The sequence below is a fragment of the Alexandromys fortis genome, unplaced genomic scaffold (assembly GCF_014885135.2).
Source record: "Alexandromys fortis isolate MF-2015 unplaced genomic scaffold, M_Fortis_MF-2015_v1.1 scaffold_203, whole genome shotgun sequence".
Taxonomy (NCBI): domain Eukaryota; kingdom Metazoa; phylum Chordata; class Mammalia; order Rodentia; family Cricetidae; genus Alexandromys; species Alexandromys fortis.
Genome location: NW_026068080.1, coordinates 970711 through 986371, shown reverse-complemented (window position 1 = coordinate 986371; position 15661 = coordinate 970711). Strand labels below are relative to the sequence as shown.

Sequence of the window (15661 nt, the reverse complement as noted above, 5' to 3'; positions counted from 1 at the left end):
ACATTTGGACCATTTCAAGCTGACCCTTGTCACCTTCTGTCAGTACCTGCATTTGACTTCTGACCTGCACAGCTCTGCACCTGGGCTTGGTAAGACTTCTCATCTGGTCTCTACAGACTGTTTCTGGACCTTTGCATCAGCTCTCCCCCATGGACCATGCCAGATACCTGCATCATCTCTCACCTGTGGACCATTCTGGGACCCCTGCATCAGCTCTCCCTTATGGACCATTCCTGGATCCCTGCATCAGCACTCTCCCTCTGTTAGGACAACACCTCTCTCTTCCTCAGCCTCATTATTCCTTTCTTAGTCATTCTGTAAAATACATATTATGGTGTATAATCTAAAAGTTAGTAATAGTAGTTAAAATAGAATGATCGAACCTGTGACCATCAATGGCCAGGCCAGCTATCAAGCAAAATCACAGCCAGTGAAATTAAAGCAGCACCTGAAGCTGCCTTTGTTTGATACATTCTCCCCTTGTAGGAAGACACAAATATGTTTATACTTCTCACACAGCATGTTCAGAGAAGGACTTCTCACTGAATAATGGAATTTCTCTTTTAGTCCTCATAGATTTACATAGAATATTTTACTGTCTTCAGGCATAAAAACGTTACCCATGTACCATTCCTTTTTCTTACGGTGCAGAGATTGACCTAGAAGTTTTAGCAGTGAGCTCTACCACTGAGCCACATCAACAGGCCACAGTTTTTCAAGACAAAGCCTCCCTTTGTAGCTGAGACTGCCTTGAGCTCACTACACAGCCTAGGCTAGCTTCAGACTTTGTAGTTCCTTGCAGATACTGGAATCTCCTCTTCCTCCTCCCCTCCTCCTCTTTCTCCCCTCCTCTCTTTCTTCTTCCTTTTACTCCTCTTCCTTCTTTCACTTCTCCTTCTCCTTTCCTTCTCCTCTCCCTCCACTTCCTCCCCCTCTCTTCTCCCCTCCCCCTCCTCTTCTTCTCCCTGACCTGACCTCACTTTCCTTCATCTAGCCCCACCACCACCACCACCATAAGCTGCATCTCCAGCCCAATATTTTTTCTTAATGAAGCAACTTTGGTTAAATCCATTGATGAGATGCAGTGGGAAACTGATGTGTGTGATATGCTGAGTCACCAGGACTCTCAGGGATGCTTCCAAGAGGATAAATTGCAAGGGCGCAGCCACAGAAACACCACCAAGAACAGTACACTCTGTTCTTCCCTTGCTTTTATTTCACTGAATCACAAACATTTTGTTCAGCGTTTGAGATCTTTATTTCAGTATAAGGGAAAAATAGCAATAGCTTCAGCAGGCTTAGCGGTCCCCAACAAGAAAACAGACACTGTGAGAGCAAGAGGGCTCCCCTACCCACAGATTCTGTATAAGGAAAGAACCCCACACAAGGCAACAAACTCACAGGCCTGCAGAGATCCACAGGACGGGAACTGAACACTGAGCACTCATCCAGGTATCTTGAGGCTTCAGGGGTCTAGCAGGCACATAAGGAGGTGGAGGGAACTTTAAAAGGTTCTGACATCTACAGAACTGCTTACAGAACTCTAGAAAGGCAGACCTAGGAAACCAGAGTTTCTAGCAGCCCCATGCGTTATGGCTATTCTGTAATCCATGAGTACGTTCTGTAGTTCTCTGCACTTTTAGTCTACTGGTGTAAGTCACTACCCTGCACTTACCTCCCTGACACGTCTACGGGAGACAATCTAATTTAAACCAGATTTCAATGATGTATCTTGAAAATCAAAATAGGCACTCTGTTTGTTTTGATCTTTCTGGGGTTTTGTTTTGTTTTGGTTTGTTTTGGTTTTAGTTCTGGGGGTTGAATCTAGGGTGTGTCCCACCATGTTATACCATTGAGCTCATTCCCAATGCCCCTAGTCCATTTTCAAATGTCATGCTTTTGTTAAAGAATTCTCATCAAGTCTCCCAGTCTTGACCTGATCTCTCTTTGCAGCCCACATAGACCCTGAGCCTGAGATCATCCTGCCCCAACCTGCAGGGATCATAGGCCTGGGCCACACACCAGGCCTGAAAGTATGCGTTCTTATGACCTTAACAAAGTAACCATTCAATCACTAGCCTTGTTTGTTCCTTCTGTGTGAGGCTCTGAAATGATCATTGTCCAATTTAGTTCTTAGAAAAGCAACAAGACTAACATCATGTAGCAGATTACTAGAGGAGAGAGACTTCCTATTTGGACATTCAACTAAAGCCCATTGGAAAATGCATACACAATTAATCTGGAGTTTACAATCTGTGCTTGTGTAGCTAAATATTAAAGGAACTGTTTCTCTTGATAATTTTTCTAGCCGGTTAAAGACTGTTTGGAAAAACAGCCAAGATCTGTTTAGCAGGACATCAAGGCTGGGGCGAGCTGCACGGAGGCTCTTCATCCCAGTCTTGCGCAGCCGTTCTGGATATCCAGTTTCAAGTTCTGAACAGAAGCAGATGGTTAAGAATGAGTTGTTTTCTGTAAAATCTATAAACATGTATTTCAGTCCCTCCTTCATGGATTCTGTTTTGCTAATTTAAAATTATTTACTTGTGTGTGTGTGTGAAAGAGAGAGAGAGAGGGCGGGAGAGAGGGGGGGGGAGAGGGGGAGAGGGAGAGGGGAAGAGAGAGAGAGAGAGAGAGCACACCACAGTATATTATGGCGATCAGAGGACAACTTTAGGGAGCTGGCGTTCTCCTTCCTCCATGGGGTCCTGAGATGGAACTCAGGTGGTCGGGCTTGCACCTGCTGGACTCTCTCACTGACCTATTGATCTCCTTTTATTCACACCCCTGAGATAGTGAGATCGTAGTCATGGTGACTTGTGCTTTAAAATGAATGAGCCAATCACAACAGAAAGACAGTGAAAGAGAAAAGGCAGGAGTTCAGAAATACAGACTAGAAATAGTTGTTCTGTTTCTTTGACAAAACTAATTTTAAAATAATTGTTTCCAATATATATATAGTGATTCAAATGGGATAGTGCTCCTCACCCACAGTTGTCGGTTGACTTGATAAGAAAAATTTTTAGTAATGGAGCAATTTAATAAACAATGTTTCCTTGCCATGGTAACCAGACCATCATGCCCTCTAAAATATATCAAGGAACCCCAGCTTGTGGGGATGGCCAATACAATCTGAGAGGAAATTCTCATTTTCGTTATTTCTAGAACATCTCATGAGTCTGAACTTAAATTTTAGCTTGCTCCTTCCACAAAGCTTAAATATGCATTTAGTGTACTCCATAGAAATTTCCGAGTGTGTGTGAACACAATTTCAACCATTCTGTCATGCGGTAAGTGCAGACGATAGCTCTAGTTAGTGAATGGGTAGGTAAGGGACACTGAAGAATGCAAGTATTTGAATATTTAAATAGGGATGTATGCAGTGTCACAGGAACCTACCACGTCATCACTTTGCTTGGGATCTGCAATGCCTCTTGAGTCCTTGCTGACAGATTTCTATAACACATAACATATGCTCTATCAGGAACTGAACCAGCTATTGTGAGCAGGATACGTATATGCACACATGCACATGAGCCCCCACCCCCACCCCCAGGGCAGAGTACTTCTTGCTAACAGCACACACATACACATACATACTCATGAGCACAGACACAGGACACACTGCTTTTTGTTCCATGAAAAAAAAAAAAACACACACACATTTAAGCTAGTTCATGAATCATTACTGGATGGGGGGAGGCTGAAGAATTTCTGCTTAGATAAGGCCTCACGAGAAGCCATGCAGTTCTAGTAAAGTGTGTGAATCTCTAAGAATATGTTATATAAGAGACTATTCAAGCATGTCTCCTGAAACCCACTAGCGCCATCGTTGATACGGACCACACAGGTTCTGCAGGGAATACAGTAGGAAAGCCGCATGAACAGCTTCTGCTAGACACAATACGAGATCCTTTCTGTGATACTGAAGAACCCCAGACAGAAGTACTCTGGCCACGGACGGCCTCTTGCTCATCCACTTAGGGAGAACAGCTGATTTGAAGCTGCAGGATGGAGAATCCTGATGTACATACATCTCCTAGCACCAAGTGTGAGTTGAGGTACATTCCTGTGAGACTTTAAAGATGCGCAAGGACCCAGGTCATACTGGAGAATCTATAATAAGTTTTTATTTTCACCATCTTGGCAAACTGGGAGTCCAGAGCCCTGGAGCTAATCAGGGCCTCAGTGAAAACTATCACTGTGTTTCTCCCCTCAAAACTGGGGCCAGAATTGGGGTGATGAATAGGCATTCATTTAAAAACAGAATTTAAATAATAAAAGTAAACTCAGTAATTACAGTGACTCATACCAGCGAGACCACTTCTGGACACACACCCAAAGGACTCCCAACCCTACCAGAGAGGTTTTCAGACATCCATTGTAATGTTGTACTATTCACAATAAGAAAGTGGAACAAGTCTACATGTCCTTCAGCAGATAAATGAGGTAAGAGGAACATATCCAGATACACAATGGAACTGTATTGGCAGGGAGGCGGTTTGGTCTGGAAATTACTCCAGTAAGTGAGTTAACCCAGACTCAGAAGGACAAATATATCTCATGTGTCTTTCCTATGTGGACTGTGGATATTAACTTTGCATTTGGTTGTGGCTATGGATCACAAAACTAGAACGAGGGCTTGAGATGCAAAAAGTGGGCTTAAGGAAAGAGGTGGGAGGAGTCGGTAACAGAATACATATGGCACAAAAGAAGAAAGAGGTGAAAGGGCACAAGAGAAGGGGGGGGGAATGAGGATGAGAAGCAGAGAAAGAAGACAAAACAAAGTCTGTGTGAAAAACGCATACCGTAGCCTGTAACTACGTATTCTAACTAAAAGAAAAAAGGTTTTTAAAATTCACAGATAATCAACAAGAACTTATGACCCATTACGAACGTTTTAAACAAAGTGCGTCCCTGGGAGGGCAGGCTCATTTCCTTCTTTTCTGCTCAGCCCCACCAGGCTAAGCACATTGTGTATTAGAGTCAGTTAGTCATATTTATATTTCAACCCAAGATCTGGGTGCTGTTACTGGGTCTTTTCAAGGAACTAAAGGCAGTTAAGTGACAACAAGGAGATGAATGGATTGGACACGAATGGGCACATCCCATCAAGGGAAGGGACGTACCAGTGTGATGTAGTGAGGGCTTGAGAAGCTGGACGGAAGGCTCTCCAGTGTCTCTGCAGCACTCTGTTGATGAAAAGATGCTATTAACCTGCGAGTAGTCCTCGAGAAAGGACCACTCTTTCCAAGGCCACAGAATGTGTTTCCTGAGACACAGATCCAGGAAATGCACAAATAAGAAGACCCGTAGAAACAGTAATCTTCCCTAGACTGCTGTCTTACATACGGGCATATCTAAGACCTGTTCTGTAAAGAACACCCATGAAAGGCAGAAGGTGAGATCTTCCCAGTATGCTGTGGCGTGAGTAGCCCTGGAAGGGTCTACTAGTCTCCAGATCTCAAAAGTCCTGGTGGCATGGAGAAAGGCCACAGCCACTTACATTGTTCTGAACCTGGAAGCTCTTTGGGTGCTCCCAAACTGCCTATGAATATGTACGCGACTGAGGTGCCCCTTTTTAATTTATTTTCTGTTAGCTCCTCAGGAAACAGTGAAACAATGGGAAAACGTGGACCAACAGAAGCAAGACCTAGGAAGGCACTCCCTTCCAAAGAGAAAAAGCCAGACTTCATTTGTGTGTGTGTGCATGTACATATATGCATGCATGTATTATGTATGTATGTGTGCATAGATGTCTTCTTCGTACAATTTTGATGAAGATTGGCCTTCTGTAGGGAGTTAATATGTCAAAAAATATTTTAAGAGCCTACAGATTCCTGTAAAGTCCACAAAATTGTATCATAGTGTGTATATCATCAACATGAAGCTGAATCATTGTGACAATCAACAAACTTCTCAGAGCATTCTGTTTAACCTAAAATGCCATAACGCCGCTAAGGTGTTAGTAATATTGCCTTGTTTTGTTATTAAGCTAAGGCTGATCTTGAACTCTAGATTCTCCTGCCTCGGTCTCACAAGTGATGAGATTACAGGCATACACAACTGTACCCAACTTAAACTTGCAACCTTGACACGTAACAAGTACGTCTCAGCTCTGCTTAAACCCTGGGTTGGCTTCTCTGACAGTTGCCCCGCCCTCATCCTGGGGTTTAGAGAATTTCAACTTGGCTCTCAGCTCATGAAATGCACCTAATTTACACACAGTTATTTAAGGAAACTGTAATTAGGAAAGCAACTGCCAAGCACGTAAGACTTAGTAGATAGTTAGCATAGAGTAAGTGCTAAATGTCCACCAGACACAAAGTACATCGACTTTTTCATTTATCCCTGGGGCAACTAGATAAGATGGATACTACCATCATATATTTGCATGCCAGAAAATTCTCCGTGCACATTTAGAAAATCATCACACAGTACTTTCTGTGTATAAAAACAATTAAGATTTGTATTTAACCATCTCAGCATTAAGTATGACATAGTAAAAGGCACAAATTGATAAAGAAAATGGTAAACAATCATATAGTAAGATTAAGATGAATTATTCTTGCCTAAATATTCCAGTGGAGTTCAGACTTTTTTTTTGTTTGTTTGTTTTGTTCTCCCCCCCCCCCCGTGGCCTCTGAGCATCATGAGGGTGGGAAGCAGATACTCTGCAAATATTAGGAAAAGCCTAGAATTTTGGGAAGCAAAGCATCTGGGCAAATGCTTCAAAATACCTAGAACTGTACCATCAGACTTGCACCAAAACCCTCAAAGTCCTGAATTTTATAATACTGGTAACATAGACTGAACAAAGACTCGGTGGTTAGACACATTTGCTGCTCTTGTGGAGGGCCTGTGTGTGGTTCCTAGCAACCACTTGGTCACCCACAACTGCATGTAACCCCCGTTTAAGGGAAATTAATGCCTTCTTCTGACCTATTAGGCACCAGCACAGACATAGTGCATATACATACCTTCAGGCAAAACACACTCATAAAACAAAAGCATCTTTAAAAAAGATTTATCCTTCTATTTTTATTGGCAGTATGCCTAGAATCAGCTGACTGATAACAGAAACAATTTTTTGCTCAAGTCTTGGGTCCTAACAGGCATTTTACCATTTTGTTAGGGTAAACTTGTCAAGAATGGCGTCGATTACTTAGATTAAAACAGAATGCCTGGCAAGATGTGATGGTGGCACATGGTATAATTCCAGCACTCAGGAGCCTGAGGAAGGAGGACAGCCTTGAGTTTGAGGCTAGCCTGGGCTGTTTTTCATTTAATGGGGGAGTTTTTTTTTTAGGGTTTCTTACTAAAATTCCATTTGAGATATCTTTCTGGTCTCTTTTTTTTTATTACTAATACAATATTATTTTGAGAATACAGTTTGTATGTGGTCTAACTTTTCCTGAATTTAATTCAATTTGTTTTATACCCTAGAATATGGTTTACAATTGTAAACTTTTCCACTAGTACACAATGTGATATTTTATTTAGTAAGTCCTTTCTGCTCTGAAATAAGTGTTGGTTATTGTATGATATCTGTTTGATTCTGCTGTCCTCCCTACCCCCACTTAAACAGTGAAATCTTCCCTTGTATAGCATGCCTCTAAGCAGCTCCCACTTTGCTTAGCTTAGGGTGAGTTCTACATTGAAAATACATACTTGCCAGAGAGACAGAGCTGGGACGATGGCTCATCTTTCAAATCTTACATAAGCCTAAAGCCTTAACTTTAATCCCCAAAACCTACTTAAAGGTGGAAAGTAAGAACTGGCTCCATAAAGTTGTCCTCTGATCTCTGTCTACACAGACATATGACAGGCAGACAGGCAGGCAGATAGACATATACACACACATACTTATAACCAGGCAGGCAGGTAGACACATATATACATATGTATATAGATTAATAATAATAATAATAAATAGAACACTACAATAATAAAAAATATATGAACACACATGTGACAGCTCGTTAGCTGTCACAAATAAAAGTATCTCACATGTAGGGGGTGGATATCTGTCAGGACTGGGTCCCTCCTTGTAGGGTTCTCCTCGGGAAAGTATCCTTTATTCTCCACTCCCCGCATTTCTCTAGGAGAGCTGTGAAGAAGAAACATGGAACACTGACTCAGGCTGTTGGAAAAGACACGTGATTCTAATTAAACCACACAGGATATTTTTAAGTGATGTGTAGCTTGTAACTTGAGTGCAACTGCAGCTCAGAGAGAAATCAATGTTTGTATTGTATGAAAGAGCTAAACAGGTTTTCAGATTGTAAAGAAGTTTGGAAACCAAGAGGATAAGCATTTGGACATGAACAGACATGTAAAAGGTTGATTTGGCATTCTTATCTGGTTTTCAGTAGTAGACTCAGATCACCCCACACTGATATGTTCTGTGGCCACAGAGTTAGCATGTATTTAGTGATGGCCTCCTTTCATGCAGAATATGTAGACATACTTTTGAACTGGCTTCATCTTGATGCATTTCTGGTAGCGGACTAGTAATAAGACAAGTCCAACCCCAATGATGACCATGACGAGCACAATGACCATGATAGAGACACCTGCAACATAAAAACAGGTAAACCGAACTCCAGCGGGCCATCCACTTGAGGACAGTAGAACTTACAATCTCACTTCTTCCCCCAAAGGGCTTTAGCTCCCTGTCCTCCAACATGACACAAATTATTATAGTCTCTATTCACAATTAACAATCCACCCCAAGATTCCAGCATGCTTAAGGAAAGCCATCGTCAGCAAGAAAACCTTTGCTTGATAGTTATTAATCAACGCTAGAAAAAGCCCCATTGCAGTTTGGCTTTCAGAAGTCATAAGGGACAGTTGTCTAGAAGGTATATTAATTCTAAAAAGCAAATGTAGTAAATTTAGTTTGGGTCTCCGAACATGCAAAATAGGAAGGCAGGACCATAAAAACCCTCACGGAAACACAGCAAACACATGGCAGATGAGACAAAACCTTCATGGCGGAAGACTTTGAACATACATGAGTGTTATAGTCCTTACTGGTAAGGTTGAAAGTTTCTCCCCAGTCTGTAATTATTGCTCCCTCCTCACAGTGGCACTCGAGTTCGCGGTCATCCACCTGGAAGAGCAGCCAATCACATATTGCTACGGTTATCGAATGACCGAGAAAAGATGTGCTTTGCAGCTCATTTCTGCTAATGTTAGATTTGCATCAGCCCCATACATCCATTTATCCATAACTATAGATTTCTAGTACTTGAAAGAGTATCTGATATATATCTTAATAAATTTTAAGTGATAGCTGGGTTTCAGGACGATGTTCCACCCAGATATAAACCATTAGCATTGAGCAGTGTTCAGCTAAAAACAAATTTAGAATGTGTGTGTTTTTACAAAACCTTTGGGCTGAGGTTGATACTAGTGTAACTTAACTGTAAGTGACATTAGGAAAAATTAAAATTTAAACTTCATACTTAAGCTTTATATGTATACACAAAAGTAGGTTTCTATATTATCAATATAGATAATAAATTATTTCTCTTTAACATTGGTAATGTCTTTGTTCAATAATATCCAGGTTGGCTCTTTGCACTGAATTTATTGATTATACATAAAATGTAAAGAAAATATATAGCTCTTTAAAAGAATAAGCTTACTTCCACACAGGCTCAAGAGTGTGGGCTAAGGTAAAGGGAAAAAAGGCTGCTGAGACACTACTTTAAGAGGCAATGAAATCTTACAGCGTTTTCCTCACACTGGGAGGGGCAGCTGCTGGAGTTGTAGGCCTTTTCCATCTGTACGCATTCGCCATAACTGCAGACCTAGAGGGGAAGCAATCAGCGTGAATTAGAGTGATGCAACTTACGGGACACGTGATTTTACACACTGGCAGATGGGATTCTGCATTCCTTCCTATGTGGATTAGTTGCATGCTGGATGCAGCACTAGGGGAGATTGCTTTCACTCTTGTGACACCCATGTCACTCTCCCTGAGGGGAATCACAAGTAGACTTGATATAATACTGAGAAATGTCTTGCTTTGGTTTACCAACTTTGGGTGTTTAGTCAAACTAAAGATAACCCCAAAGACAGTTTCAGTTCCCCTATACCAATGGATAGAATAACACCTCTTTCTCTCTCCCTCCCTCTCTCTTCAACTGATCTCCTTTCTTCTTCCTTTACTCTCCAATCTTTCACCATTCTTCTCTTCCCTCCTCTTCCCTTGTGCTTCATCCTTTTTTGTCCTGTTAGTGCTGTATTCTAAACAAGCAGATGGGAACCAAAGAGCCTCGTGTTGTGTTTATGCAGGAATTTATTTCTAAAAAAGTCTTTTCTGGACTCTCATGCTTTTTGAAGAATTATTCATGCTAAAGAAGATAGTGACTCAACCTCAGCGTCCATCAATACACGGACATAAAAGTGTGCAAACATGTCAAGGAGTATAGCTTAGCTGCAGAATGAATAAAAGCACGTCATCGTGGCATCTTGAGTAAGTGTGGGAGGCAGATTACATGAGGGACGTCAGACACAGGTTGGGAATTTCACACCTGAGACAGTTCAGAAATTCTCAATCACACACGAAAGCTAAGAACATTAATCTTAAGAAGCAGAGAACTGGATTGCGGTTTCCAAAGGCTGGTGGGATGGCCAGGAAAAGGAAAAGGGAGACTCAAGACAATATGTTTAAATATTCAATTAACCAGGAATAATAATTTCTAGTGGATCGTATGGCAGAATGTTTGTAATTAATAATATCTCATTGTATGTTTTAACATAGTTAGAAGAGAGGGTTTTGGATGTTCACAACATGAGGAAATGGTCAGCTGTTAAAGAGGTTGTCTATCCTAATTACTCAGATTTGGTTATTACTCATTCTACATATGTGCTGAAAGATTATACTGTACCCAACATATGTGCATAATAATTAAGTGTGGGCCATAATAATTACTAAAATCTGGAATATAGAGTAAAAAGTCTTCCTTATTTTCTCTTTGTTAAAATTAACTGTAGCAAGTCAAGCTGAAATCTTAGTAGGTCCAATACTCCGTGAGTAGCCAGCTCTCTTCCTTTAGGTCCAGTATGCCCTGGTCTCCACAGCCCCAAAAAAGCATTTCTGTGTCCAGGCTCTGTGTATGACATGATCAAGTACACTGGTCTGTAGGCCATGGGAAGCAGGCCTAATTACGAAACCCTAGTACATAGTCTGTCAGCGTGGTGGAAGGGATAAAAGGCAGAGTGCTTGCTGGCATCAGTAACATTAACTGGAGTAGAAGCCATGCATAATTTCATTAGATGCCTATTTTAAGATACCAATTAAGCACACTTATACCAATTACATATAATTTAGTATAACTGCAATTAAGCAAGAATAATATTACCATATTATCACTACCCTCTCCTTCAATAAGTAACAGGAAACGTGGCCATTGTTTCCCCACATAGAAACCCATCTGGAGTCGATCCCAGCAGCCATGCTGTTGGCGAGCCGCTGTCCTCTTACCATTCCGTCCCCACATTTGGTTCCAGCGTTAACCAGGCCCATGTCTCTAGAATTGTGGTTTAAAAACATGGTCTTGCATTTGATGGTCACATTCTGCTTCTGATTAGTCAGGCTATACACTTTACTCTCTCCGGGGAGCGACGAGCGCTGCCCTCCAGCACAGAAGAGCTTTCCACATTTGAGATCTCTGGAGGAAAAGAAGTAGAATGTTCTCAGACTCAGAACCAGGAACCAACGTTTCAGAGATGAGACAACCAGCCCAGCCGCTTTCCTCCAAACCCCATTGGTTGGCAGTTTCCAGGACTGTGGTAGACGGAAAAAGCTCTCAGAGATTTAAAGCCCGAACTCTAAGAACTGACCTGAATAGATAGTGTGCAAAATAATCACTGAAAAAATTTTCAGTTCTTAAAACGCAATATTCATTAACACTCACAAAGGATATTTGTTAGTGGTTTTGATTAGCATAACTTTAATGGGAATGCTAAGAGCTGTTCTTCCTCTCTTGATATTAACTAATTCTAGCAAGCCTGGGGGCCGCGGCTCTTCAGCACCCACTGCATGGAGGGTTCATCACTGGAAGTAAGTGACTGAGAGGGAAGTGAGGGCCACTCCGTTTCCGCATGGAGTATATAGAAGCCATGGGGAGCTTGACCGGAGGATTCTGGGATTGTTCCTTTCAGTCCAGTCCCTATTTCGCCACACATGAAAGGCCACACAGAACTGCAGTCTACGGACCTGGAAGGGAGTTTAACTCATAGAGATCAGTCTCACTTCCAATTTCTTTAGAGGTCTCCGCTGCTTTCCTTCACTCTTTAATTTACCCCCTTTAAAACATGGTTTCCATTCCTGTTTTCCCTGGTTTGGTAGCATTCTTTTCCTCCCTTTCTTTCCACCCGTCTTACCCCTTCCAGTCTTTCTATTCCAGGACCCCAACTAGTAAACTTGGCAAATTCAACTAATGACACCAGGGGTCTGGGCTTTCCATGCTCCTTCTAATCCTCAGCACAATCAGAATAACAGCTTTCAAAATGGAGTCTTTATGAGCTCTCAATTCACTTTCCTGGACATCTGTTTCCATGGGGCACTTACTTCTCATCACAGGGAGCAAATGTGTTTCCCTTTTTCTTGCAGTATCCAAATCTGTTTCCTTTTTTATTTATCTTGTAGCAAAGACCATGACTCTCTTGTGCTCCTGGGGTTCAAAATTACACAGTGTAAAGAAAAAGGAAATGAACACTGAGAATCGTAAAGCGGTTCATTTCCTAATGAAGTTAAGCTTGCCAAATCATGCCCCAGAATGGTACGGTGAAAAGAAGTCAATACATTATTGAGAAATATAAAAGGTTTTGAAGTGGGAATAGAGAAATGCGTAGGAGGGACAGGCGCAGAGAAGCTCTGATGCAAAGCCAATCAATTGCTTGGGAAGTAAAATAAGCAAGACAGGTTGCAGCCAGCGATGTGTTAGATGAAACCTTGAAACTATATCACAAATTATATTATCTCCAATTATATCCCAAATTCTTAGATAGTAACAGAAATAGCTACTATTGTCTTGATCATTTATCCCCATGACTGTCTCTCACCATCACCGAACAACTCTGAGCACTGGTCATCCGGAGTAGGACATTGCCCCATAAAGCAGTAGCCTTCGCCATTCTTGCAAGGAAACCCGTTGACCTGGAACTGGTCCTTAGGACACTCAGGGGAGTGGCCAGTACACATTTCAGGAAAGTCGCATTCATTTTTTGCTGGCCTACATATGGTCCCTTCCTTCCTAATCTGTCGAAGAGAAACAGGTATTGGCATCTTTGATGTGTGAGTTGGTGACACTGAGTACAGGCAGAAAGCTGACACACTTAATTGGTCTGTGAGAGACAGGCTCACAGCTTCCTTCTTGATGCGAAGGATTATGATCACCTGTAGAGATCATGGTTTTTCTGCGGCTTTAAGAATGAGAAGATAGTGAGGTATTTTTAAAAGCTTTAATTATTTTCAGTGTCGGAGTATTTTGCCTGCATGAATTTATGCCTGGTGCCCACAGAGGCCAGAAGAGAGCACCAGATCCCTGGATCTAGAGTTACATCTGCTATGTAGGTACTGGGAACCTAACCTGGGTCCTCTGCAGAAACAGTCTGAGCTTTTAACTACTGAGCCAATTCTCCAGTCCACGATGATGGTTTTGAAATTTGGTATTACAAAAGCCTAGCCTTAGGCAGAGCTGACATGGACAAAACTGGTTAAATGGGCAGATGTTTTCATTTACCTCATATTTTCTGCATTCCTAGCTCTGCTATATCACTCCAATGAATCCCTACCCATCTAGTCCATAACACAGGATCTCTGTCACCAACAGATAATGTTCCACCACATAAACTGTAACAATACCCTGCCTCTCATTGTTCAGGGAAGTGCACAAAGGTATTCTCTTACATGTGTGGGGTTCCTAAGAAGAGTTGAAGATACATAAAATGATTATTTCCTTTGTGAGCTTACAGTTGCTATTCAGTGGAGTCAAATAAGCATAAGAAAATTCCTTGGAGCAATCTGGATTTCTGGCCATTTTTTTTAATTCTATCCCTGGACATCTAGTGTCTATGTATACTCTGCCTTTAGATGAACTGTTGTCGGGATATCAATTTCCGTCCCACTTGAGTTTAGACTGACACTGATCCACACATGGTTAAGGATAGTGTTGGTCACGTGATTTGACTCCTAAAAACACCAAGATGCTAACCATCTTCTCTGTAACCCGACCAGAGCATCATCTATTTGGATATCAGACTATTTCAGATTAAATACTCCTGGGTGTTCACAAGGGACACTGCATTCTGGAATTATAACTGCAGGATCAGATAGTGCTTCATTATTGCACACACCTGAACTGAGAACACAGCAGGCCTCGGGAGCCAAGGGTCTCACCTGACATGATTTGCAGCACTCTCCTTCCACACAGGTGAATCCCGGCTTCAGGACACATTTGCGTGCATCACAGCAAGGGTTGGTGCATTCCTGGTAAGAGGAAAATGGAGATGTCGTCACAAATGGGTTCATGTGTTGGTCCTATTTGATGATCTAATTACTTGCACCCCTTCAAGAGCTCCATAGAAGTGCAGGACCCTTGGCTTTGGGATGTGAATCAGATTACTGGTGCAGCTTGCCTTGGAAGCTTCCACTTTGCTGCCTTCTCTCATGTTCCCTCAGTAATTCCCAGTTTATGAACTCTCATTGGTGGGAAGAGTCCAAAGACAGTGACCTCCCAGCTGCTGTTGTTTTCCAGATGCTGAAGTCTGAGATGCCATGATTTCAACCTGAACAGCTCTCTCTCTCTCTCTCTCTCTCTCTCTCTCTCTCTCTCTCTCTCTCTCTCTNCTCTCTCTCTCTCTCTCTCTCGTTCAATTCATTGTTATTTTATAACAATAAAATAGTCACACTTAGGTACTCTGTCTTCTTGAACAAAACTGAAACTTCTGAGGCTGTTGTCTGTCTACGTCACAGGGGAAATGGATCCCTGTCCAAAGCCAAAACCTTTTCTTGTTGCATCTGAGACATTGAAAAACAGTTTTCAAGTTTTCTGGGTCAGCCCCACCCTCATTATAGTGTCTCTTGATTGCTGTCCTGTTACAGTACTTTGAACTGGGCAGTGTCTAACTAGAGCTAACATAGAAAATGTTGAAGACCCAGCAGATTGGTGGGACCGTAAACCCAAGCTACACTGGAGGACTACTAGCTTCATATTTTAGCACATCTCCAAAGGGTTACACAGCCTTGTCCATTTGAGGCAAAAAGTAGTGGAGGACGCACATTTATTGGGCGAGTTTCTAGAAGAAATACCTTCTAAAAGCAGACTAAGAATTACCTGAAAATTCGCCTCTAAGGCTTTTCTAGATGATCTAGACTTCAATAAATATATGAAAAATTTGGAGGCCTTTTGTCTTTCTACTAAAAGAGACTTTTCTATAATTACAACTGCCCAGCTATAGACAAGCCTCCCAAAGCTGTAAGTAAAGCTTGACTGACTAGGCCATGTTACAGAATGACTACCACCTACTATGTGTGCCTGCGGGATCCCGCTTAAGGATACTTCCCACAAGACAAGGCAGTTAACATGTAAGCTAGGCAAATGGAATGCTGCTGGTCTCCAGCAAGGTCATCACATATGACTTGAGA

The 15661-nt window shown here is 41.9% G+C and overlaps 1 protein-coding gene across 1 annotated transcript in view; it reads right to left on the bottom strand.

The window, feature by feature from the left end:
* Positions 1–1359: 1359 nt before the first annotated feature.
* Positions 1360–15661, bottom strand: part of Adam7 (ADAM metallopeptidase domain 7) — a 34757-nt gene continuing 20455 nt past the window's right edge. Inside the window, exons 13-23 of the mRNA XM_050121868.1 lie at positions 14414–14503; positions 13078–13273; positions 12584–12686; positions 11495–11681; positions 9735–9815; positions 9034–9112; positions 8468–8573; positions 8008–8107; positions 5127–5189; positions 3397–3453; positions 1360–2433 (exon numbers count right to left, since the gene is read on the bottom strand). Of these exons, the coding sequence (XP_049977825.1) occupies positions 2389–2433; positions 3397–3453; positions 5127–5189; positions 8008–8107; positions 8468–8573; positions 9034–9112; positions 9735–9815; positions 11495–11681; positions 12584–12686; positions 13078–13273; positions 14414–14503 (1107 nt within the window). The 3' untranslated portion in view covers positions 1360–2388. The remainder of the gene's footprint in view (positions 2434–3396; positions 3454–5126; positions 5190–8007; positions 8108–8467; positions 8574–9033; positions 9113–9734; positions 9816–11494; positions 11682–12583; positions 12687–13077; positions 13274–14413; positions 14504–15661) is intronic.